A 26,696-nucleotide genomic window follows, 5' to 3' on the forward strand; every position below is an offset into this window, starting at 1 on the left:
AGAGTGGCTAGTTAGTCCACTTAAAGTGTAGGGTGGGCTTGTAAGCCCAAAGTCATAAGTCCATTTCACTACTAAAGCCCAAGTTCACTAAATTAACAAATTCATCCAATTAAAGCCCAAGTAACTAACTAATAGTCTTAGTTAATTAAAATGATTAATAAACTTAATCATGAATGCAAATAATATCTAAAAATATTATTCGTGAAAGTTTCGTGTGTCACAAAATTAAAGTCAAGTTCGGGCAATCATGGCAACATGTAAATGTAATAACATACATTCGTTTAATCACACGTATTAATAATAATAATTATTAATAAATAAACGTTAGAAATTCCAGGGTCGTTACAGTGCGGGCATACGTACCTGTAAGAGTTATGTGCAGAAACAGCAACCATACAAAGTATCCATAAAAGAAAACACATATAGCAGTCATGCACAACAGTAGGACAAAAAGCATGGATAATATAATGCGTAAAAAAAAAAAATGTAAATCCAAGTAGACATGCAAACAATCAAAATACACAGCCACCCAACCCATATTCCTACCCACACATAAGCATGTATAAATAACTATACCTAAACATGTATACATATAGAGCTATTCATAGGTATATATACCTAGGTACAGGTATAAGCGTACATATATAAACTTAGATACATACACTTAGATACATACATTCATACATATACAAATACAAACATATACACAGAACCTATATATAACCTGAATAAAAACATATAGATACAGAGGCATATACACTTATACATAATATATATTGAAGCTATATAATATATAGATATAATTATATGAATGTAAAAAATAAGTATAAAAGTATATGACTTGTTTGGACCTATTTGACCCATTTGACCCGTTACCCGTTTCGACCTGTTACCCAAACCAACCCAACCTGACCCGTTTGGACCCGTTTAAAGTTTTTACCCGTTTGACCCATGACCCATTTCAACCCAAAACCGTTTTGAGCCGTTACCCTAACCGACCCAACCTGACCCGTTTGCGAGGTATAATTCACTCATTAGCCAACCCACCCGACCAACTTATTTGCCAACTTGAATGTCAGCCATATCAAAAGATTATATATACTCTGAATAAACAATGTTGACTACAAATGAAACTTACGGCTATAGCTGCAGCATCAGCTAGAAAATACAAGAAGTCGCCATCTATTTTTAGCTGAAGAGATATATCATGGAAACCACAAAACAAATCATTCATCGATTTAATTAAGATTAAGTACATCCTCTGTGTCAAATAATAGTGATATTATTGTTTATACCTCGGTGGCACCAAATACGGCCTTTAGTGCTTTACCATTTGATGCAAGCTTTTGTTCAACAAGTTGAGTTACTTCTTGCAATACGGCTTTACATTCAGGTCCTGCAGACTCACCAACCTGCCAAAAAAAAAAAGGAAACATGTGTAAATATCACGTATCGCTAAAACAAGTAATGAGGCACAACTATATCGCCTTTACTACTAACGTGTAACTTCATCACCTGTTGATCAAATTGTGTGAAGTTGTAAACCGCAAGAACTACACCAGAACTTGCAAGACTGCCACACGTGAGGTGTGGAAACTTCAAACGAAACCATGCACTAAGAGCTCCAGCATAAGATACACCAAAAACGAACCATGGATTTTCAACATTCGTTCTGTTTAGTTTCAGATTTAACGAGTTCTACAAAATCACGAACGATAATAAGTCACATAACCAAACAAAGATATAACCATGTTAATAACTTAAAACAACACTAAATATGAACGTGCCTGATAAAATTGTCGGAAAACAGCCAAGTCATATAATGCCTGTTTAGATGAAAGATATTGTAGATTTTTAGTAGTTAGAGATTTAAATGGTGAACTCTTTCCATAATACCGATGCTCGAGCGTAACCACAGCAGCTCCAAACTTCTTTGCTAATACCTGTATCAACTCAAAACATCAATTATATCATATTCATATTGCATAATTATATTTTATTCAAACCTACTGGCTGTAAGAACATACACGAAGATAATCGTTCGATATGCCACCGCACGAAGATTCACCGCATATTTTTAAGAAAATTGGACCATCAGGAAGCCTGAATTCATCTAAATATTCATAATATCGCTGTCCGAATCTTCGATGATCCTGTGATTAATTAATATTAATATTACGGTTATAATAACCTAATAAAAGTGTGAGGATATAAACATATATCAAATATGTAAACAATAACATCTCAATTGCAGTACAAACAAATCAATTTACTAACAATCATTAATCTACAACAACTATAAATTCAGATAATTAGAAGAAGACATACATAAGGTGAAAAATGATCAAGAGTCTGATTGAACCATAATTCATCGGTAGTCAAATAATTGCTGCTACTGTGCATGCGTTCCGAAATTCGTGAAGAAGACAAGGCATTACAAACACTAAACATCAACACAAACCAAATTGAAACCCTCATTGATACTATTAACTGTGCAATCGGTGAATTTGATGCTTTTTTGTCACTTTACTGAAGTGTGATTCTTATGGATTTAAGGTCCTATAATTTTTGACTTAAAAAGTCAAACTTCCATCGTTGGTGACTTGATTATAATTCGGTTGGATCGCCCGGTCTAAAAAGGTAGACCCGTATGAACATCTACGCGACCCGGTCATATGATATCTAGCCCAACCTGTTACTAGAGTATTGGGCCGATGGATTCGGTTCATGACTTCTAACCTTTAAATTAAACTCAACTTATTATTTTATGATTTAGATTTATGATTTATGATGTATGTATTTATTTATTATTAATTAGTTATATACGAATTTTTCTAATCATAAGAGCTCCAAGTGTCGCTCGTGGATTTTTCCGTTTCTAAGATCAACTCCGTAATCGACAGTCGGATCGACACTCCCAATATGTCAAACCATCAAACATTCTCACAAATAACTAACTCTATCTTCAGACTTTGATCACATTTCTTCACATCTTGGCCTTGAAAAAATAACAAATCTTGAAAATCATCAATAAATAGCAGTAAGCGCATGATAACATGCACCAAAAACCAGACTCAAAGACAGCAGGATCTATTCCTAGACACAATGAACCCCAGTAAAGATAAGAGGTTAAGTTATTATCAAAAAAAAAAAAAAAAAGGGATAACCTTGACAATGGTAGCCTAGGTTGAATATGGATCATAAAGTGCACCCTTACCATTAATAAAAAGGATAGCCTACAACTATCTCACCATGGTGCCAATTTTATCAAATACAATCCTATCTCACCTCCAAAATGAAAGATAAGCACAAAAGTCTTCACAAGGGAAAAAAAAATGAGACATTTTGACCCCCTTATATCACCTTTATAAAAATGTACCGTATCATAGTTGATCCATGTATTAATATAATAGGTAAAATTCGTAAAATACTAAATAGGTTTTGCTTTGTAAACAGTTCAAATTAGTCAAAGGATTCAAGAAGTATTGTTTATGATATATAACCTCTCTACTCATCTTATTCACAAAATTTGTACAGCTAGAGAGATAATATAGTCTTGGTAATCATATTTTGTACATGCAAGCTATTTAATGTTATATACTCAAATAACTCATTCAAACCTGAATTTGAATTGACCTATTACATGACCCACCCATTTTCACCCCAACCGGATCTACCACATTAATATAAGTTTGTGACAACGTACCTCACAATAATCTCGAAGAAGTATCCACCACCAACACGGCCAAGAAAGTTCCAAATGCTACTCAAAGAAATAAAAATATGTGGATTTTCATAAGCGAGTGATTGACACATTTGACCAAGGTTATCAACAACAACAACAATACCCAATCCCACGAATGTAGGATATGGGGGAGGTGGGGTGTAGACAATCATTCCTCGAACCCTATATTAGAAGAAAGTCCATACTCCACCCGCGGGTATAGAACCCGTGGCTAGATAAGATCGTCCCTCCCTCTTCTCGAAGAGCTAAGAGATTGCTTCCTAAAGGACCTCCGGCCATGAATGCTCCTCCAAACGGAATAGTGCGTGTGATGCCCCGTACAAAACCATCGTGTACGAATCATCAACAACAGGATCATTACAAGGTTAAGTACTATATGCGTTTTCAAAAAGAGTTTGCATTCAATAATAAAGTGATGTCTAAACCAACATCGAATGTTTTACAATCCAAAAGCATGCTTCACTAAGTAGAAGCAAATAATAAGTGTATGTGACCACAACGGTCGTTACAAGTCATATTTCGAAAGTACGAATGTTTGAATGCAAAATAAAGTAGTTCATGCGATAGCAACTCTAAGCAGCGGGTGTCTACGGCACGACTAGTACACAGCGGAAGCTAACCTCAAGCACCTGAAAAAAACATGCTTAAAAACGTCAACACAAAGATTGGTGAGCTATAGTTTAAGTATAACAGTATGTAAGGTAGGCCACGAGATTTCAGTGCTACAAAGAGCGTTTCAAAACAATATGATAAAGTATATGTTAACCGTGGGCACTTGGTAACTAACTTAACGTTTATACCCCCTGAAAGTACACTTGGCAAGTGCGTATGTTTACGAAGTATTAAACACTCGTTAAATGCTAGCGCTACTAGCCCGAGTGGGGATGTCAAACCCTATGGATCCATATCTAAGATTCGCGTTCACGGTTCAATAACCAATGATTAAACGTTACCGAGCTAAAGGGAATGTTTATGCCGTTGTATAACCCACACATATATAAGTTTAAGTACTCGTGCCTAGTATGTATAACATAAAATCCGCATGTATTCTCAGTTCCCAAAATAAGTTAAAGTAAAAAGGGAATGCTATAACTCACAATGATAAAGTAGTCGTAAAGTCGGTTCGGAAAAGGTGTGCAAGTAATCGGTCCGAAGGTCCTCAACCTAAGGCAAATAGTACTAAGTCAGTAAATCGTCTTAATAGGTTTAAAAGTATGTAAATAAGGTCTTAAGGGTCATCATCATTCATCATTTAACAAAAGGTGTAAAGTAGGTTTCGTTCATGAAAGTAGTTTAATACAAAGTCTGACTTCAGTCAGTCACCACGGCCTCTACCCTTACTGAATTAAGGTGAGACCAGTGGCCATGGCTCCGTATATGAGTCCTTTAAATGTGGTAAAATTTACAGAAGCAAACTCGCCTTCGTTTGACCATGGCGACGGTCTAAGTGCGAGTAGGTCAGAAATTTCTGCACAACGTTAAAAGGACATAGTGACGATCGGAGGGCCATAAATCCTAAACCGTAACTCGGATTAAGACGAGTCCTATATGAAAAGTTATCTACTCGAACAGAGATATTTGAAAGTCATAATCACAACAGCCCAGGTCTACTGGTCTGTTACAGAATCACCAAAACAGTAGGTAGAAGACAGTAAACAGAAAATAATGGGTTCCGGTGCTCGATGCTTATCACGGTTCTCATCCTTGATGCATATTGCTTCAAGTGTAGAACTCGTTGATGTGTTTGCATCATATTGACCAAGACTTGACCATCATAACCCAAGTGCAAGTCTAAGACATGAAGCACAACTCACTTAAGTGTTGCAAGTGTTTTGATGAACCAAAGTTACATCAAAGTCTTAGATCTAACACATACATGAACTTTAAAGCTAATAACAAGTTACAAACTTGAAAGTAAACTAACTAATCAAGATCTTAAGATGTAGAACATAGTTCTTAGCTAGATCTTTAAGATCCAAGACCCAAAAGTCTAGATCAAGCATAAGTATACAAAGTTATATTTAAAAAAAACTTATTTACATGTTCTTGAACTTTTAAGTTAACTTTAAGTTCCAAGAGATATGAGATCAAGACTAACCTGTAGTACTTGACCAACAAAAACCAAGATCATAAAATTTAAGTGCAAGTAAAACTAAATAAACAAGTAAATTATTCATGGTTGTTCACACTTTAAAGATTCAAACCAAAGTTTGATCTTTAGAAAGTAAACTTTAAAGTTTACTTCATGAACTTCAAGTATGAGTTTATCAATACATGAACTTGCAATCTTTTAAGAAAGTATATGTAGAACCATAACTAGTAAGTTATGTTCTTGAGTGTTCTTGATAAATACAAGATTAATATGAAGAATCAAACTAGAAAGTTTATTCTTGTAACATGAAAGTAAGTAACAACAATTAACAAGACAAGTAGTTAAACAAAATCAAGAGCAAGTAACAAACAACAAATGATGATGATGATTAAGGTGTATAGGTTTGGTTTTACAAAGAGAAGAGGAAGAGAAAAAGAGTCCAAGTTACTTACAACAACTAGAGAGAAAAGAGAGAATGTTTGAGAGAAAAATGAGAAGTAAAGAGTGTGTGTAGTGAATGAGAGAATGCAAGTGTATCAAGTAGAAAAAAAAAGTTTTGATCTCCCCACCCAACCATATGGCCTACGGCCTTCAGTAGAAAAAAAGAGGGGGAAAGAGTTATTTTATGGTTACAAGCATGTAAAGATGTCAAAAGTTGGTTAATAGAATGGTGTACATGGGGATTAAGTGCCAACTATATTCCAAGTCTTTCAAACTAACTAGTTAAGGTTCAATTTAATACTTACAAGTGAAAGAGTGGCTAGTTAGTCCACTTAAAGTGTAGGGTGGGCTTGTAAGCCCAAAGTCATAAGTCCATTTCACTACTAAAGCCCAAGTTCACTAAATTAACAAATTCATCCAATTAAAGCCCAAGTAACTAACTAATAGTCTTAGTTAATTAAAATGATTAATAAACTTAATCATGAATGCAAATAATATCTAAAAATATTATTCGTGAAAGTTTCGTGTGTCACAAAGACGTTTCGGGCAATTAAAGTCAAGTTCGGGCAATCATGGCAACATGTAAATGTAATAACATACATTCGTTTAATCACACGTATTAATAATAATAATTATTAATAAATAAACGTTGGAAATTCCAGGGTCGTTACATTACCCACCTGTTAAAGAAAATTTCATCCCGAAATTTTAAGCTGAGGTAGATGGAGGAGTCGGGAAAAGGTGAGGATACTTCTGCATCATTTGATCCTCTCGTTCCCAAGTAAATTCAGGTCCTCGTTTGGCATTCCATCGTACTCGGACGATCGGAATCTTGTTACGTTTCAAAGTTTTGATCTCACGATCCATGATCTCAACTGGTTCTTCCACAAAGTGAAGTTTGTCGTCAATTGTAAGTTCTTCCAATGGTATGATAAGTTCAGGTGCAACAAGGCACTTCTTCAAGTTCGATACGTGGAAGGTAGGATGAACTGAGCTCAATTGTGCTGGTAGGTCCAAACGGTATGCAACGGGTCCAACACGTTCTAAGATTTCGAAAGGACCAATATATCGTGGGTTCAACTTCCCACGTTTTCCAAAACGGTTCACACCTTTCCAAGGTGCAACCTTCAACATTACACGATCACCAACGTTGAATTCAAAGTCTTTACATTTAAGATCAGCATAACTCTTTTGACGGTCACGAGCAGTCTTTAGTCTAGCTTGAATCTGAGCAATCTTCTCCGTGGTTTCGTGGACTACCTCGGGTTCGGTGATTTGCTTTTCGCCTACTTCGGCCCAACAAATAGGAGATCGGCACTTGCGGCCATACAATGCTTCAAAAGGTGCAGCATTAATGCTCGAGTGGTAACTGTTGTTGTACGAGAATTCGGCTAGTGGCAAATGCCTTTCCCAGGCCTTTCCAAAATCAATGACGCATGCACGCAACATGTCCTCCAAGGTCTGAATCATTCGTTCACTTTGCCCGTCAGTCTGAGGATGATAAGCAGTACTCATGTCAAGACGAGTTCCCATGGCTTCTTGCAAAGAACGCCAAAATCTAGAAGCGAAACGGGGATCGCGATCGGAGATGATTGATAAAGGTACACCATGACGAGATACAACCTCCTTGATGTATAATTGAGCAAGTCTTTCCATTGTATCAGTTTCCTTCATCGCTAAGAAATGTGCAGATTTGGTAAGGCGGTCAACAATAACCCAAATAGTATCGTATCCGCCCACCGTCTTTGGTAGCTTGGTGTTGAAATCCATCGTTATCCTTTCTCACTTCCATTGTGGGATTTCCGGTTGTTGAAGCAACCCAGAAGGTCTCTGATGCTCGGCTTTAACTTTCGCACAAGTCAAACACTTACCAACATAAGTCGCAACGTCCTTCTTAAGATTTGGACACCAATACTGTTCTTTAAGGTCGTGGTACATTTTGCCCGCTCCAGGGTGAATCGAATATCTCGATTTGTGTGCTTCATCAAGTATCAGGTTTCGTAGATCTCCATAATAAGGTACCCAAATTCTTCCGGCATAGCATCGGAGTCCAGACTCCCTAACCTCGAATCGAGAGACAAGTATGTTCAAATGTTCGTGAGATATATTCTCCTCCTTGAGAGCCTCATCTTGGGCAACTCAGATCTGACTGTTGAGGTTTGAATGGATGGTGATGGTTAGAGCCCTAACACGAAGAGGTGCCGTCCTCTCCTTTCGGCTTAAAGCGTCAGCTACAACATTGGCCTTGCCAGGATGATAACGAAGTTCACAATCGTAGTCGTTGAGCGTCTCGATCCATCGACGCTGTCTCATATTCAATTGCTTCTGATCGAAGATGTGTTGGAGACTCTTGTGATCGGTAAAGATAATGCTCTTAGTTCCATACAAATAGTGTCTCCACAATTTAAGTGCAAAGACAACGGCTCCAAGTTCAAGATCATGAGTAGTGTAGTTCCGCTCGTGAATCTTCAATTGGCGGGAGGCATAGGCAATAACCTTTGATCGTTGCATCAGTACACAACCAAAGCCACTCTTCGATGCATCACAATAAACAATAAAGTCGTCACTGCGTTCAAGAAGTGATAGGATAGGTGCGGTGGTCAACTTCTTCTTCAAAGTTTGGAATGCTGATTCGTGTGCGGGTTCTCAAATGAACTTCTTGCCCTTGTGAGTCAGCGCGGTCAAAGGACGCGCAATCAGAGAAAATCCTTCGATAAACCTTCGGTAATAACCAGCGAGACCTAGGAATTGGCGAATATGAGTCGGAGTAGTGGGGGTCTCCCACTTGCTGATAGCTTCAATCTTGGCGGGGTCAACTTTGATACCCTGGTCGCTCACAACATGACCCAGAAATTGTACTTCCTTCAACCAAAATTCGCACTTGGAGAATTTGGCGTAAAGTTGCTCTTGTCTTAAGAGTTCAAGCACTAATCGGAGGTGTTGCTCATGTTCTTCTTCGCTCTTAGAGTAGATGAGGATATCATCTATGAAGACGATAACAAACTTATCCAAGTAAGGCTTGCAGACATGATTCATAAGATCCATGAATACGGTAGGTGCATTTGTCAATCCGAATGGCATCACGAGGAACTCATAATGACCATAACGGGTCCTGAATGCAGTTTTCATCACGTCACTTTCCTTCACCCTCAACTGGTGATATCCGAATCGCAAATCGATCTTTGAGTAGACACTCGATCCTTGTGGTTGATCAAAAAGGTCGTCAATTCGTGGGAGAGGATATCGATTCTTGATTGTCAATTTGTTGAGTTCACGGTAGTCGATACACATTCGGAAGGATCCATCCTTCTTCTTCACAAACAGAACCGGTGCACCCCAAGGCGAGAAACTTGGTTGGATAAACCCTCGATCAAGTAGCTCTTGTAGTTGACTCTGTAATTCTTGCATCTCGCAAGGTGCGAGTCTATAAGGTGCGCGAGCTACAGGTGCAGCTCCTGGCACTAAATCAATCTGAAACTCTACGGCTCTCTGCGGTGGAAATCCAGGCAATTCTTCTAGGAAGACATCGGAAAATTCGTTCACGATTCGAACGTCGTTCACGCTCTTCACCTCAGTTTCTACCGCTTTCACATGTGCTAGGACAGCAAAACGTCCCTTCTTCATAATCTTTTGCGCTTTCACTCAACTAATGAGTTTCAACTTCGAGGTACATCTCTCTCCATAGATGATCATTGGTTCGCCATCTCCTTGTGGTATGCGAAGTGCTTTATCTCCATAAATAATATCGGCCCTTATCTTGCTCAACCAATCCATACCGACGATCACGTCAAAACTTCCCAGTTTGATAGGTATCAAGTCAATTTCGAAATCTGCACCGGCTATATTGATAATAGCTCCACGACTAATATGGTCAACCTTTTCAAGTTTTCCATTGGCGACCTCGACAAGCATACTCTATTTTAATGAGACTAATGACCAATTAATCTTATCGCAAAAATGTCTACATACATAACTTCTATCCGCACCAGTATCAAACAATACATAAGCTAAAAGATTGTTGATTTTGAATATACCTGTCACCAAGTCGGGGTTATCGCGTGCATCCCTTGCATTAACATTAAAAGCTCTACCACGGGGTAGTCCTCCGTCTTTTCGCTTGTTTGGGCACGCATTTCTGAAATGGCCCGTCTGCCCGCATTCGTAGCACTTCTTCGGTCCATTGGTGTTTGGCTTCCCATTCAAAGTGGTGACCTTGCAGTCTTTCCCGATATGTCCAGACCGTTGGCACTTCTCGCGGACAATATTGCAATACCCAGTGTGGTGTTTGTAACACCTCTTGCATTGTGGTAAGGTTCCTTTGTAGTTAGGGTTGGTGTTGGTGTTGTTGTTGGGATTAGGGTTTCCACCGTTATTGTGCCTCTTGGTGGGGGTTTGATCGTAGTTTCTCCCCCTGTTGTTGTTGTTGTTGTTGTTGTTGTGGTTGTTGTGGTTGTTGTCCCATTTTCTCTTTTCGCTACTACCAGCCTCAAACTTAGCCTTTTCCGGCTCATCAATAAGAATCTGATTCATGAGGGTATGCGCCATGCGCATTGCTTCGGGAACATTCGGTGGTTTGGACGATGTGACGTTTCCCTTGATGGACTTAGGGAGTCCCCAGAAGTATCTATCCATACGCTTGAATTCCGGTGTGACCATTGTCGGACACATAAGAGCTAGTTCCAAAAATCTCCTGTTGTAACCATCAAGGTCGTTCCCAACGGCCTTTAACTGCATGAATTCAATTTCCATCTTCTGGATTTCGGTTCCCGGACAATACTCATCAATCATTGCCGCTTTGAATTCCTCCCATGGCGTAGCATACGCCTCATCGATACCTTTCGCTTGAGCTAACGTGTTCCACCACGTTAGCGCGCCGTCAGATAGCGTGGAAGATGCAAACTTGGTTTTATTATCCTCCGAACAGTTGCTAACTCGGAATACTGATTCAAGTTTCTCGAACCATCTGGTGAGACCAACCGGTCCCTCGGTTCCACTGAAGTTATGCGGTTTGCAGCTCTGGAATTCCTTGTAAGTACACCCATTTCGAACGGGTGGGATAACTGGTGGTGGTGGCGGTGGAGCTTGGAGGTTTCTTTCTGCTAGGGCTGCGGCTACACATTCTTGGATCATCTCTTCAATTTGAGCAGCAGTAGGAGTGGATCGACCGTTAGCCATGATGTTCTAAAATTTTTTTTTGACTCAAGTCAAAATCCAGTATTCAATATGTAATAATACAGTATATAGTAACCAACATGGAATCAAAACATCACATGTTATTAAATAAAGCATCTAGGTACAAATACCACAGAATCATCGTACAGTAATGTAAATAGAACATCGTGCAAGAATTAAATAACGCAAACTTCCATTCATTAATAATAATAAGTTTCATACATCTGAATAAGTCCGTACAATACATGAGTAATACAATAAACTACAACTAGATTACATCATGAAATCTAATACAAAAGTCCTACGGTGAAGGTGGGTGTAGGATGTCCAAAACCTGAGCCAACTGCTCCTCGAGCTCAGTAACCCGAGCTCGGAGGATTCCCACCTCCCTTGTCAATTCCTCGACAGTGGGAGCTGGTGGGGCAGGCGGTGCTGGTGGTGCAGTTGGGGCCGGTGGAGCGGATGGTGCTGGTGGAGCGGGTGGTGCAGACCACACGAAACGGGGTGCAGATGTTCCGGCTCCAGAAATAGTCAGCACGTAACTAGGTGCCTTACGTATGAGTGGGTCGGCAGGGTACGGCACAAGCCGCTTACTGGAAGTAACCCTCCGACGCCGACCAAAAGCGTCAGTGAAAGCACGACCTCCATTCACCCCTGGAATAACGGTGCCATCAGGACGGTACCGCTTCTTCGGCGGGGTGGAGGGTGCCTGTATAGGTATATCAGCAGGGTCCTCGTCGTCACTGGAGTCTGATGAAGAATCATCTGATGAAGAATCGGTGGATGATGAGTCATCCGAATCATGTGGTGGTGACACGGGTGGCTGAACTGGTAGTCCGAAGGCGGCCAACATCTGTCTGTGTCTGCCTGGCGGAATCGGCACTAAACGTCCGTCGGGAGTGCGTCAGCAAGGCGTGCTCATATGGTTAAGAAATGGCCCTTCCCCGAACTCCGCGGGAATCTCAATCCCACCGATGCGGGGCTGTGACCCCGAGGGTCCGGGAGCAGACGGAGTTGGAATCTCCGTAGGGCCTACGTGTCCAACAGAAGCAGCCACTGGGGCAGGTGTACTACTACTGGCTCCGGAAGTAGAAGCGCCGGGATCACTAATGGGTAGCGGGACCGGTGTATCGGCAGCAGCAGCAGGTGGGGCGACGGGGTCTGAGTCTGAACTGCCCAAAATGCTAGCAGGTGGTACATTCGACATCTGAACAAGGAAAAACAAAAATTCCATGTCAGTAAGTCATAAAGCAAGCACGTATTAGGCCAACAGTTTAAATCATGTATAACAATAAGTAGCATGGCAATAACAGCAAATCGTACGAAGGTAGCATGCAATCGAAAGCAAGTAATAGCATGCAGTAGTGAAATCATGTAGTAGCATACGGCATATAGCAGTAACAGTAAGCAGCAGCATGCAGTAAGTTCAGCGGAAACACGTAAACTAGCAAGTTGTAGATTAGTCCTATTAATGAATCATACTCGGGTCGGTCTTAGACTCACTAATGCAACCTAATTTCCTACAACCAATGCTCTGATACCAAATGTGATGCCCCGTACAAAACCATCGTGTACGAATCATCAACAACATGATCATTACAAGGTTAAGTACTATATGCGTTTTCAAAAAGAGTTTGCATTCAATAATAAAGTGATGTCTAAACCAACATCGAATGTTTTACAATCCAAAAGCATGCTTCACTAATTAGAAGCAAATAATAAGTGTATGTAACCACAACGGTCGTTACAAGTCATAGTTCGAAAGTACGAATGTTTGAATGCAAAATAAAGTAGTTCATGCGATAGCAACTCTAAGCAGCGGGTGTCTACGGCACGACTAGTACACAGCGGAAGCTAACCTCAAGCACCTGAGAAAAACATGCTTAAAAACGTCAACACAAAGGTTGGTGAGCTATAGTTTAAGTATAACAGTATGTAAGGTAGGCCACGAGATTTCAGTGCTACAAAGAGCGTTTCAAAACAATATGATAAAGTATATGTTAACCGTGGGCACTTGGTAACTAACTTAACGTTTATACCCCCTGAAAGTACACTTGGCAAGTGCGTATATTTACGAAGTATTAAACACTCATTAAATGCTAGCGCTACTAGCCCGAGTGGGGATGTCAAACCCTATGGATCCGTATCTAAGATTCGCGTTCACGGTTCAAAAACCAATGATTAAACGTTACCGAGCTAAAGGGAATGTTTATGCCGTTGTATAATCCACACATATATAAGTTTAAGTACTCGTGCCTAGTATGTAAAACATAAAATCCGCATGTATTCTCAGTTCCCAAAATAAGTTAAAGTAAAAAGGGAATGCTATAACTCACAATGATAAAGTAGTCGTAAAGTCGGTTCGGAAAAGGTGTGCAAGTAATCGGTCCGAAGGTCCTCAAACTAAGGCAAATAGTACTAAGTCAGTAAATCATCTTAATAGGTTTAAAAGTATGTAAATAAGGTCTTAAGGGTCATCATCATTCATCATTTAACAAAAGGTGTAAAGTAGGTTTCGTTCATGAAAGTAGTTTAAAACAAAGGCTGACTTCAGTCAGTCACCACGGCCTCTACCCATACTGAATTAAGGTGAGACCAGTGGCCATGGCTCCGTATATGAGTCCTTTAAGTGTGGTAAAATTTACAGAAGCAAACTCGTCTTTGTTTGACTGTGGCGAAGGTCTAAGTGCGAGTTGGTCAGAAATTTCTGCATAACGTTAGAAGGATATAGTGACGATCGGAGGGCCATAAATCCTAAACCGTAACTCGGATTAAGACGAGTCCTATATGAAAAGTTATCTACTCGAACAGAGATATTTGAAAGTCATAATCACAACAGCCCAGGTCTACTGGTCTGTTACAGAATCACCAAAACAGTAGGTAGAAGACAGTAAACAGAAAATAATGGGTTCCGGTGCTCGATGCTTATCACGGTTCTCATCCTTGATGCATATAGCTTCAAGTGTACAACTCGTTGATGTGTGATATTATTCAAGGTGTATATAAAATAGCTTATATTTTACAAGAAAATACTATTAAATACGATACAATTTTACACAAGATATTTATTTATTTATAGAATGGATATACTTAAACCTTGCCACAACACTTATAGGCAGTGTACCTAATCGTACAGTAGTGTAGTTTTTAGTAAGTTCGGTTCGTTTCACAGGGAATCTTTTAACAAAGCTTAACGCTATATTAGTTTTATTTTATAAAAATACAAATATATATATAAGTAATATTATTATTATAAAGGGGGTTTTTACCGTTTAATGACCGGTTTGTCGATTTTAAAAACTTTAGTCGCAGTTAAAACCTAATGTAAAATATTAAAAATAAATACAAGACTTGATATTGCTCAATAACATCATATATATCTATCGCAATATCATTAAAAACGCTCTAGAATCAAGGATGATGAAGGTGTTCTACAAATAATAAACCAAGATGCGCAAGTTTATATCGGAAGAATGATTTACAAAGAATTTTGATGATTTATGACATTGGTTGATCCCGATACGAGTTAGGGTCAAGATAGCACTCTAAAATGATAAAACAAAGCTTCCAAGGTGTTAGGCTTCGTCCAAATGAAGTAATATTGAAAAGAAAATGAAACAGTCAAAATTAGCACAACAGGACGCCGTCCTGGAAGGTGGGACGACGTCCTGTCTTTCAATTCGGGACGCCGTCTCGGCAATTGGGACGCCGTCTAGCCCTTTATACCGGGACGCCGTCCTTCCCTTTGGGACGACATCCCGTAGTAGGTGTAGCTGACTTTTTAGCTTTTTACCTACTCTCTCCACTTTAAAACTTCAGTTTTTGAGGGACTGTTGCATCAGAATACGAACCAGAGAGTTTAGAGGCAATTTTCAGGAGCAAATTGGAGAACTCCAACCTCTTTGAAGAGGCTCAACATCAAGGCATCATCCATCAAAACCTTTTTCATCCAAGAACTCTTGTTCTTGTAGGTTATTTACTTGTTCTCAGCAATGATTTCAGTTAATAATTTGATTGTATTGTTGTCTGTTACCATGATTGTTGGCTAGTTTCTATAATGTTTGTCTAGATTAATAACCAAGGTATTGGATGTAATCTTATTGATTGAATGTATTATGCGTGATAGATTGAAGCTTGAATTAAGAACCATGCTTATTGTTGTTAAAATCATTTGTATCTAGTTAATTGATATGTTGTTGATAAAGAGAACTCTTGTTGATGTATCATATTGATTTACAATCAACTTGTCTTAGATTGATTGTTTGCTAAACCGGACCAAGGGGGTAAACTAGATTAAAACGGTTAAACAAAATAGGAATGAATTGTGTAGAGCGAACGCAAAGACAATTGTTATTCAAGTCTTTGATTTTGTTGATCAACTAGTCACAAACTAAAAGGTCTAAGTTATAGGGAACCCTCGCTTAGTAATTCTAGTTTGAGTACTTGCTAAAGAGAACTCTTGGCGAGTCGATTTAGGTGATTAGCATGCTTATAGTTATTTGATTACAAATACAAGAACCATAGTGAAAAGGGAACCCTTGATCTTGTTATTGTATTTGCGTGTTTATCCGAGAGAACTCTTAGTGAACCTATTAGATAACTACACACATAATTATTAAATCAGGACTTAATATCTAAAAATACATCCAATACCGAGGGTAAAATATCTAGATAAACATTTCATCTCTTTGATTTAATTCAAAACTATCTTACTTGCTTTATTTGCATTTATTATCATTTCATAAACTTAAAAGACAAAAATATTGTTTTTACATTTAACCTTCTTTGATTTGGCTAAATCGTTAAATAGCCACCAAAACATAAAACTTGTACTTTTAACTTTCATTCACTTAGTTAATCATAATATAGTTTCTAATTTTAGTTTGACTGATATAACTGTCCTTGGAACGATACACGGAACTAAACCAGTTACTATACTACTACACGATCGGGTACACTACCCATTAGTGTGTAGCAATCTCTAAAACCGGTATTTTTCATACGATAATTCATATACCACTTTTCGCACATCAAGTTTTTGGCGCCGCTGCCGGGGACAGTTTTGTGTCAAAATAGAATTATTAACTGATTTGTGATTAAGTAGTTTCTTAATTATTTTAAATTTTTAATAATCTTTGATTGTTAAACTTATAGAATCGGTATGTTTAATAATTTTTGTTAGTTGTGTGATTGACAGTTTATAGGTCGCATATGCCACATACCCGAAGTTCAGAATCTCCATTACTTACACCGTTTACAGAACCTGATAGAAAGCTTGGTAGGATTTCAAAAGAAGTACTTGAAATTTTTGAATCTTCATCAAAGCAAGAAACCTTTGATTCAGAATCAAGTACGACCAAGCCTCGATATTCAGACTTTGGTAAACCCGTTCAACCCCCAAATTTTGAAATGGAAGGAGAAAGACCGTTGGTACCACGACAATCAATGGCAGCAAAGATGAAAGCAACCCGGACCGGACAAGGTAGTGCTATTACTCCACCTACTGGTGAGGTAACTTTTGAAATAAAAGGACCTATTCTTCAAATGATTAATAACATGTGTCAATTTGGTGGTGGTCCGAATGAAGATGCAAACGAACATATTCGTCTCTTTCAAGAGATATGTCTTCTATTTAAACTTAAACCAGAAACTGACCAGGCCATATTATTAAGACTTTTCCCTTGGAACTCCAAGGGGAAGCACGAAGTTGGTTAGATTCATTGGCCGAGGCTACGATAGAAACGTGGGATGGTATGTTGGAAAAATTTCTTAAGAAATATTTTCCAGCATCCAAGTCCGCGAGACTCCAACACGAAATTACCCAATTCTGTCAAAAGCCGATGGAAACCCTGTACGAAGCATGGAATCGATTTTCCAAAATGCTAAGAGGTTGTCCAAACCATGGTTTGGATACCTTTCAAAAGGTCCAAATCTTTTACAAAGGTTGTGATGTAGCAACCCGAATTTCAATTGACCAAGCGGCCGGTGGTTCTCTTATGGACAAAACCGAGCAAGAGGCTTATGAGATAATCGAGAAACTAGCCGATTATTCTCATGAGTGGCATCAAGAACGCCCAATTATTCGAAATGCTCAAGTCCAAAGCGCCGGTGCTTATGATGACTTAAGCTCCCTAGGTGTAAAAATAGATGGTGTTGTCCGAAACATGGACAAAATCACCAAGGAAATCCATAGTATGAAAGTAGGTTGTGAATACTGTGGAGGTCTCCACTTAGGAAAAGATTGTGATGCCGGGTTAACCATGGCTCAAAAAGAAGAAGTGGCTTTCATAAGCCAAAGAAATAATAACCATTTTCAGGGACGAGCCCAATTTAACCGGAACTTTAACAACCCCTACAACCCTCAAGGTCAAACTTCCAATTTTCAACAAGGGTCAAGTAGTGGGTTCCAACAACAAACTCCGGGTTTTTACCAAAAACCCCAACAGGAAGAGAAAAAGTCAAATTTAGAGAGTATGTTGGAAAAGTTAATTACATCACAAACTCAGCTTGTCACAAATATAAACCAAACCAACGAGAAAAACGAACATCAATTTAGAAACCAACAAGCATCAATTCAAAATTTAGAAAAACAAATGAGTGGTTTAGCCAATTTACTGAGCGAGAGGAAACCAGGTAGTTTACCGGGCGATACCAGTAAAAACCCACAAAATGAGCACGCAAATGTTATCACCACACAGAGTGGTCTAGCATACAATGCTCCAATAATGCCCGAAAATTCTGATTTCAGGGTTCCATTGAACCAAAATGATGAACCGGTTAAGGAGCCGGAAAAAGTGGTTGAAAAGGAAGAACGGGAAAAACCCGTAGTAAAACCATATCAACTACCGCTCCCATACCCAAGAAAACAACAACAAGAGAGGCTAGAGGCCGAAAGGTCGAAATTCCTAGATATGTTTAAACAAATTAACATAAACATGCCTTTCATTGATGTAATCTCAGGTATGCCCAAGTATGCTAAGTTTTTAAAAGACTTACTTACTAATCGGAAGAAAATGGAGGAACTTTCATCCGTCACCATGAATGCTAATTGTTCAGCAATTTTGATGAACAAAATACCGAAAAAGTTAGCTGATCCTGGAAGTTTTACCATACCATGTCTCCTGGGATTTTTGGAATGCATTAAAGCATTAGCGGATTTAGGGGCTAGCATAAATTTAATGCCTTATTCATTATATGTTAAGCTAAACCCCGGGGAACTGAAACCAACTCGAATGGCAATCCAACTAGCAGACCGCTCTGTTAAATTCCCTCGTGGAATTTTAGAGAATATGTTAGTAAAAGTCGGTACCCTAGTATTTCCGGCTGATTTTGTAATTCTAGACATGGAGGAGGACGCACGTGTGCCTCTTATATTAGGTCGACCTTTCCTCAATACTGCTAGAGTTATGATAGATGTTCATGGGCAGAAATTGACCCTTAGTATTGAGGATATGAAGGTTACCTTTTCCGTTGACCATGCCTTGCAATACCCCGAGTCTACTAATGATCAATGTTATTATTTGCAAACCGTAGACACGTATTCGGAGTTATTGCAGGAATTTCCAGAATTGCAAGGTACAGGAGAATGCATTTTTGCGGAAGGTGATGATGAAACAATGGTGGAAGAAGTGGAGATGTTGACCACTTTGATGGCTAACGGGTATGAGCCAAATGATGAAGAGTACAGAAAGTTGGATTTAGGGAATGAATACCGATGTAAAACATCGATTGAAGAACCTCCCGTTTTGGAACTAAAGCCACTTCCAAGTCACTTGGAATATGCTTACCTACAAGAAGGTTCTACTCTCCCAGTGATCATTTCATCCGAACTCTCTGTAAGTGAGAAATCTAAGCTTGTTTCCATGTTAAAAGCCCATAAAACGGCTCTAGCATGGAAAATTCATGACATCAAGGGTATAAGTCCCTCTTATTGTACACATAAGATATTAATGGAAGATAACTATAAGCCGTGTGTACAAAGACAAAGGCAACTCAACCCCAATATGCAAGAAGTTGTTAAGAAGGAGATTGTAAAACTCCTAGATGCGGGTCTTATTTATCCAATTTCGGATAGTCCTTGGGTGAGTCCGGTCCAATGCGTGCCCAAAAAGGGTGGCATGACCGTTGTCACAAATGAAGACGACCAATTAATTTCTACCAGGACTATCACGGGTTGGAGGGTATGCATTGACTACAGGAAATTAAATGATGCTACCCGAAAAGACCATTTTCCCCTTCCTTACATTGATCAAATGTTGGAAAGATTAGCGGGAAAGAATTTTTATTGTTTTCTTGACGGTTTCTCGGGATATTTCCAAATCCCTATAGCACCCGAGGACCAAGAGAAAACGACCTTTACATGTCCTTATGGTACTTTCTCCTATCGGCGTATGCCTTTTGGCTTATGCAATGCTCCTGCTACCTTCCAAAGGTGTATGGTGGCTATTTTTCATGACATGATTGAAGATTTTATGGAAGTATTCATGGATGACTTCTCAGTCTTCGGTGATTCTTTTGACTCATGTCTTAAAAATCTTGAGCGTATGTTGATTAGGTGTGAAGAATCAAATCTTGTACTAAACTGGGAAAAATGCCATTTTATGGTAAAAGAGGGAATTGTATTGGGTCATAAAATTTCTTGTGCAGGTCTTGAGGTGGATCGGGCTAAAGTGGAAGTAATAGCCAAATTACCACCACCAACGAATGTGAAAGGTGTTAGAAGTTTTCTGGGGCACGCCGGTTTTTACCGGCGGTTCATTAAAGATTTTTCCAAAATTGCAACCCCCATGAACAAACTTCTTGAGAAGGACGCTCCATTTGTCTTTACGGAAGAGTATCTTACCGCCTTTAATCTTCTTAAAGCAAAGCTCACGCAGTCACCGATTCTCATATCGCCGAATTGGTCAATACCATTCGAACTTATGTGTGACGCCAGTGACTTTGCTATTGGTGCCGTCTTGGGGCAAAGAATAGAAAAACATTTCAAGCCCATTTACTATGCTAGTAAGACACTGCAAGGAGCCCAACTTAATTACACTACCACCGAGAAGGAACTCTTTGCAATCGTCTTTTCGTTTGACAAATTCCGATCCTATTTAGTGCTAGCAAAGACGGTTGTCTACACCGACCACTCGGCTTTAAAGTACTTGCTTTCTAAGCAAGATGCTAAACCCCGTTTAATACGTTGGGTCTTGCTTTTACAAGAATTCGACATCGATATAAAGGATAAAAAGGGTTCCGAAAACCTAGCTGCCGATCACCTTTCTCGACTTGAGAACCCGAATCTTGGGATTCTACATGAGACAGTTATCCAAGATAATTTTCCTGATGAAAATCTCATGAGAGTTGAGAAAATTGATGATCCATGGTTTATAGACATTGCCAACTATCTTGCGGGTGGATTCCTAGAAACCGGTATGTCACACCAGAAAAGAAAGAAATTCTTTAGTGACTTAAAATACTATTTTTGGGAACACCCATATCTCTTTAAACAGTGTCCCGATGGGATAATCCGTCGGTGTGTTTCGGGGAAGGAATGCACCGAAATTCTGCTTGACTGTCACCTTGGTCCAACAGGTGGGCACTTTGGTCCCCAAATCACGGGGAAGAAAGTTTATGAGGCCGGTTTCTATTGGCCTACAATATTCAAAGATGCCTACGCTGTTTGTAAGGCTTGTGACGCGTGCCAACGGGCCAGTCAAATAACTAAACGGGATGAAATGCCTCAACAAAGCATCCAAGTATGCGAGGTGTTCGATGTTTGGGGAATTGACTTTATGGGCCCCTTTCCAAAATCTCATTCTTACCTCTACATACTTGTCGCCATAGATTATGTTTTTAAATGGGCGGAGGCAAAACCTCTACCAACAAATGATGGCCGAGTAGTGGTAAACTTTTTGATGGAACTTTTCTCTAGGTTCGGCACACCAAAAGCTCTTATAAGTGACCGGGGCACCCACTTTTGCAATAAGCAATTGGAAAAGGTATTGAAAAGATATGGAGTAATTCATAAAATTTCGACATCTTATCATCCCCAAACGAGTGGGCAAGTAGAAAACACCAACCGGTCATTAAAAAGCATACTTGAAAAGACCGTTGGTGCCAATCCAAAAGAGTGGTCAACCAAGTTAAACGATGCATTGTGGACCTTTTGCACGGCCTACAAAACACCGATTGGAACAACTCCTTTCCGTATGGTATACGGAAAAGCATGCCATCTCCCGTTGGAGATTGAACATAAAGCACATTGGGCGCTAAGGGCATGCAATTTGGATTACCAAGAAGCGGGTCGGTTACGTTTGACCCAACTAAATGAATTAGACGAGTTGAGGCTTGAAGCCTATGACAACTCTCTAATTTACAAGAAAAAAACCAAACAATGGCACGACAAAAGATTGAAACGTCCAAAGGAATTCATGGAAGGCGATCGTGTCCTTGTTTATAATTCCCGTTTCAAGTTATCACCCGGAAAGCTTAAGTCCCGATGGACGGGACCGTTTGTTGTTAGAAAGGTGTACCCTTATGGTACAGTCGAAATGGAGAACGGGAAGGGTGATATTTTTAAAGTGAATGGCCACCGGGTCAAACACTATGTTGATGGTCCCCTAGAAATTGAGGATGAGGTTAGCCTCAACTTCAAGAAAAACGCCTAAATCTAAATGGGGACGAGTTTGGTGAACGACTCGTAAAAAAAAAACTGGTTCACAATTGTAATTAGGTTTGTATTGTGTGCGCGATAAATTTTAGTTTGGTACAAAATGATTAACGTATGACCTCTAAACGCGAACGACTCAGAAAAACAGGTCAGTGAGTTTTAGTGAAACAGGACGCCATCCCAAAACCCTTGACGCCATCCCACTTAACATACCGGGACGCCGTCCCAAAACCCTAGACGCCGTCCCACTTAACATACCGGGACGCCGTCCCAAAACCCTAGACGCCGTCCCACTTAAAGAATCGAGACGCCGTCCCAAAAATCAGGACGACGTCTAGACCCCCTGAGTCAGAAAAAAATACGTTTTTAAACCATATCCAACCCATTTCTTATCCACAAAACACACTCTTCTCTATTTTTCTCTGCCCTAACACGAACCACTCTCCAAAAACCCTAATCTCTACCTCAAATTCGCGATTTCTTCTTCAAATTCAAGCTTCAAATCATGAACTTTTTGGTATGGATACTCCATTTTTACACTTTTCTTTATCAATTACTTGAATTGTATGTTTATATCTATAAATTGGTGAAGGATAAGTGTGGGGTGTTTGATTTGCATGATTATTGTTAAGATTAACATGCCTTAGATGTTTAAATTGCCTTTATGTGTTTATTTTGCAAAGATTACATGCTTTTAAGGGTTTTGTTCATGATTCTAGGGTTTGTAGAAATTAAATCCGAATTTAGGGTGTTTAACTTATGATGTTGAGTTTATGTATGATGTTTATGATTCTTGTGAAGTATTTGATTGTGTTGGTGATGTTGATGTCAACTTGGCCGGGTCATTTTTGAATGTTAGTGAATTTCTAAGCATATTGTTGAATTGTAATGAATTTATGAAATATGTATGTTTGATGTTCATTTGTATGGGCCTGTTGAAGCAAATTGATGGAATGAAATGCCCTAATGTATGATGTTATAATGGTCATTTGAGCTAAAAATTGTGAAAATGCGTTATGATTTATGATGAATATGATTAGAATGCAAAGTTAAACCATATGACCTATGAACACAACATACTTGAATCTTTGAGTCCTAAGTTTGTGCTACATTGTGAAGTTATGATTTTCATTTTTTTTGAAGGTGTATTAACGAATTCATGTTGACTTTGGTTGACTTTGGTTTAAAATTGTGAACATGCACTTTCGTTTAAATGAATCATAATGCTTTTGAACTAGGAATTGAATGATTAAGTTCTCCTGCTACTCGGTTATGTTTTTAGCTAACATTAACACAACGGTTTCTATGTTCTTTTGGTTTGGTGTATAATGTTTTGCAGGGACAACCAAGCAGAGGAGGACCGGCAAAAAGAGGAAGGACAGCAGGTTTGGCTCCTCCACGACAACCACCACCACCACAACAACAACATCATTCATCATCGTCTTCCGGAGAAGAAGAGGAGGAGGATCTAAACGATCCTCGAGTTTGGTTAACACAGGTTCAGAACGATGAAGACTATACGGAAACATTTGAGAGAATAAACCGTAGGCCGATTAATGCAACTTGGTATTTTATCTGGGGGCCATTGGAAGAGGCGGGCATGCGCCGACATGTTTCTAATTTACTCGCCATTCCTTACGGTAGAGTAGTCACCCACGCTTGGGAACAGGTTTTTAGCATCAATGAACCAATCTATCCGGTGCTGCTTAAAGAATTTTACTCTACCATGCGGTTTAACAATGTCAGCGATTATTTATCGAATGAGTTTCTACGGTTTCGTCTCGGGGGCCAAGATAGGGGTATAAGCAGTTTACAGCTTTGTAGAGTTCTGGGAATTTTTGGGGAATTCACCGATAATCAGTTAGGTGAATATTTGCGGGCTTCTGATTACGTTGGCCGGCATGTTTTTGATGACACCTCTTATTGGCGCAGAATTTGTAAGCCAGATATTGCGCCTGCACATTTTAGATCAAGCAAGCACAGGTATAACGAAATCGAAGCCCGGGATGATAAGCTGCTTCATCGACTCATCGCATGCACGTTTAATGCGAGGATTGAGGGTCATGAGAAGGTGAAAACATTAGATTTGTGGATTATGGATCAAATCAAGCGGGGTTCCTATACCGACATTCCTGGGCTAATCGGTAATTATTTCCTTGCCATTGCGACTGAGACACGGCTACGGAAGCCACTTCTGGGAGGCCACTACATCACCCGAATTGCCCGACATTTTAACATTGATTTCAGTAGATTACAGGAGTACACGAGCGTAATGAAACCATTAAAAAAGGTTTTTTATATTAATGCTGAAATCATTATGAAAGATAGAAATGGGCATTTGGTGCCTTTTGTGGCAGTTGGTGCAGGTGACGCAAGTGGCAGTGGTGTTCAGCAAGAGCAGTGGCAGGAAGAGGAGGCGGAAATGGAGGCACAGACTAATGTTGGTGAACAGGTTCCGTGGCATCCGTCCCAATCAAGTTGGGACAGTTTGGTTGGTAGTGTTAATAACATGAGGTTGAGCCCGAACGAACAAAGGATGCACAACGATCGAATGTGGGATAGTCAGCAGTGAATGGAGCAACGACAGATTGCTCAAGTGCACGATCAGGGATGGATGAGTTATGGTATTGATTGGAATAACCATAACTCAGAGTTGTTTTATTCCAACCCCGAGCAGTACTATGGGACGACACGTCTGACACCCCAATATTACACGGATCCTCAAAACCCACCTCCGCCTCACCCGATTTATGATAATACCGATGTGTTGCAGGATGCTCGGAACAGATTTGAGCAGCAATATCCACAGGGACGCCCGTACAGAGATGGTTCGGGTAATTATTTTTGGCCGTTTGATAACTAGGCCTGCGTGCCTTTGATCATTTTTTACTTTGTTTTGCGACAATTTAATTTGTGTGGTGTGATTTTAGACAATATTTCGGTTTGTAATAATGTACTAATGGTGTGGTTTGATAAACGGTTGTAGTTGTAAAAACACCGTTATTTTTATTGTGATTTGTGTGGTTTGTTAATTTGTGCAGCATGATTGAACTTCAAAGACTGGCATTAAGTTCAGCGACATTTGATATTATGATGTGTGTATGATGATAATCGCGGACTGGACGATGCTCTTATGCTGGCAGTAAGTTCAGCAGCATCCGTCTACATGTTCCACGATTTACAGGTTAAAAATTGAAAATTTCTACAATCACCCTATCACTTTGCCCTCTAAATTTAATCCTTTTTCTGATTTCATGCAATGAGGGCCTTGCATGATCTCAAGTGTGGGGTGGGGAGTAGAAATTTATCGGGAACTCGTTTTACTAAAATTAAGGCGTTCAAGGCAACATAACTTGTAAAAGGTTAAATTTTATAAATTGATTTTAAAATTTATCGACGGATTAAGATCAGGTATAACAACCGAATTTCCGTTATAAATATAAATTTTTAAAAGATATTTTATAAACTTAATTGATTATAAGATTATTTAAAAAAAAAAAAAATTTAAAATTTTCAAGTAGCCTTAAAAACGATTAAAAGCCCAAAAACCACGTTATACACATTATGGTCTTAAAATCTAGAAAATAAATGATTGGTTTACATTTTAAATTATTAATAGTCTTTGAAGTTGCACTATCATTCAATTATTTGAATGAAAATCCTACTAGTTTAGTAAGCTAACTTGTAGGTCACTTGTACCAAAACGAGTGTAAACCGTGAGAGAGCGGTGATTGTATAGCGTGGTCGGAAACCGGATCTCGCGCCAGATCGAAAACCCTAAGGACGATCCTCATTGTTTCTCCTAACAAGGACAATGTTGCGTCCGACCACTTATATGACCATACAGGATGTATCCATTCCATCCTAAAGGGAGTCAAGTCTCCCGAACGACACACTTGCTGATTTATTTCAGAAGTTGTAGTCCAGACCAGTTGTAGGGTGACGAAAAATCTTGAAAAGTCATTGCTAAAATCGACTGGAAATCTACCAGGCCTCAACATCAAACAGGGAAACTGGTAGTCAAAGCTTATCTCAATGAGGGAGATTTGCTAGCCAAATGGGAAGCGCACCATGATACACAAATTGTCAGTGATTGATCAGATTCCCAGTGGATAACCTCCGGAAAGGTAATATGTCAGCTTTTAAGCCTGATGAACTTCAATCTTTATGATTGACTTAACGGATTAGATGATTACCTCATGATTATCGATGATATCCGGACGTAATGTGTATCCTCCTAAGCACATTATTTTCTACCGACATCTCGCGATGTTAGGTACCGTGGGAGGGATTGGCTTAACCAATAGCGGGAAACCCGCACTCATTTTTCAAAATTCAGAAAATCCGACAAAATCGGAAAACGTGTCTAGTATTAAAAAACTAGCATGATATTTTCAAAAACCATAAAACGTTTTCATCAAGGTCCTGATTTCCCTAGGATCAAATTTTTCGGATACTTGGCTCTAATCTCTCAAAAATGTGTGTGTGTGTTTCCATTGTGAATATAGCGTGCGTGTGATTTCAAGTGTGCTATACTTAAAGCGTGTGTGTTTTGTGTGTTGCGAGTGATTCATGTAATGTTTGTAATCTAT

At 39.3% G+C, this 26,696-nt stretch overlaps 1 protein-coding gene across 1 annotated transcript; it reads right to left on the reverse strand.

The window, feature by feature from the left end:
• Window positions 1–917: 917 nt before the first annotated feature.
• LOC139862892 (probable serine protease EDA2) lies at window positions 918–2,537 on the reverse strand. Its single transcript, XM_071851522.1, has 6 exons — window positions 2,329–2,537; window positions 2,028–2,153; window positions 1,788–1,943; window positions 1,516–1,698; window positions 1,296–1,412; window positions 918–1,192 (listed from the first exon to the last, which is right to left on the reverse strand). Exons 1-6 carry the CDS (start codon window positions 2,476–2,478, stop codon window positions 1,085–1,087), a joined length of 840 nt encoding a protein of 279 aa, XP_071707623.1. The 5' UTR covers window positions 2,479–2,537; the 3' UTR covers window positions 918–1,084.
• Between the last annotated feature and the right edge of the window lie 24,159 nt (window positions 2,538–26,696).

This window comes from Rutidosis leptorrhynchoides, chromosome 8 (assembly GCF_046630445.1).
Source record: "Rutidosis leptorrhynchoides isolate AG116_Rl617_1_P2 chromosome 8, CSIRO_AGI_Rlap_v1, whole genome shotgun sequence".
NCBI lineage: Eukaryota > Viridiplantae > Streptophyta > Magnoliopsida > Asterales > Asteraceae > Rutidosis > Rutidosis leptorrhynchoides.

Bases quoted from the DNA above. Each gene is read 5' to 3' on its own strand.
- LOC139862892 (XM_071851522.1), bottom strand. From the start codon at position 2,478: ATGAGGGTTTCAATTTGGTTTGTGTTGATGTTTAGTGTTTGTAATGCC. The intron at 2,154-2,328 runs GTATGTCTTCTT...AATTAATCACAG, and splicing joins TTGATCATTTTTCACCTTAT to GATCATCGAAGATTCGGACA. The intron at 1,944-2,027 runs GTATGTTCTTAC...GAGTTGATACAG, and splicing joins TATCGAACGATTATCTTCGT to GTATTAGCAAAGAAGTTTGG.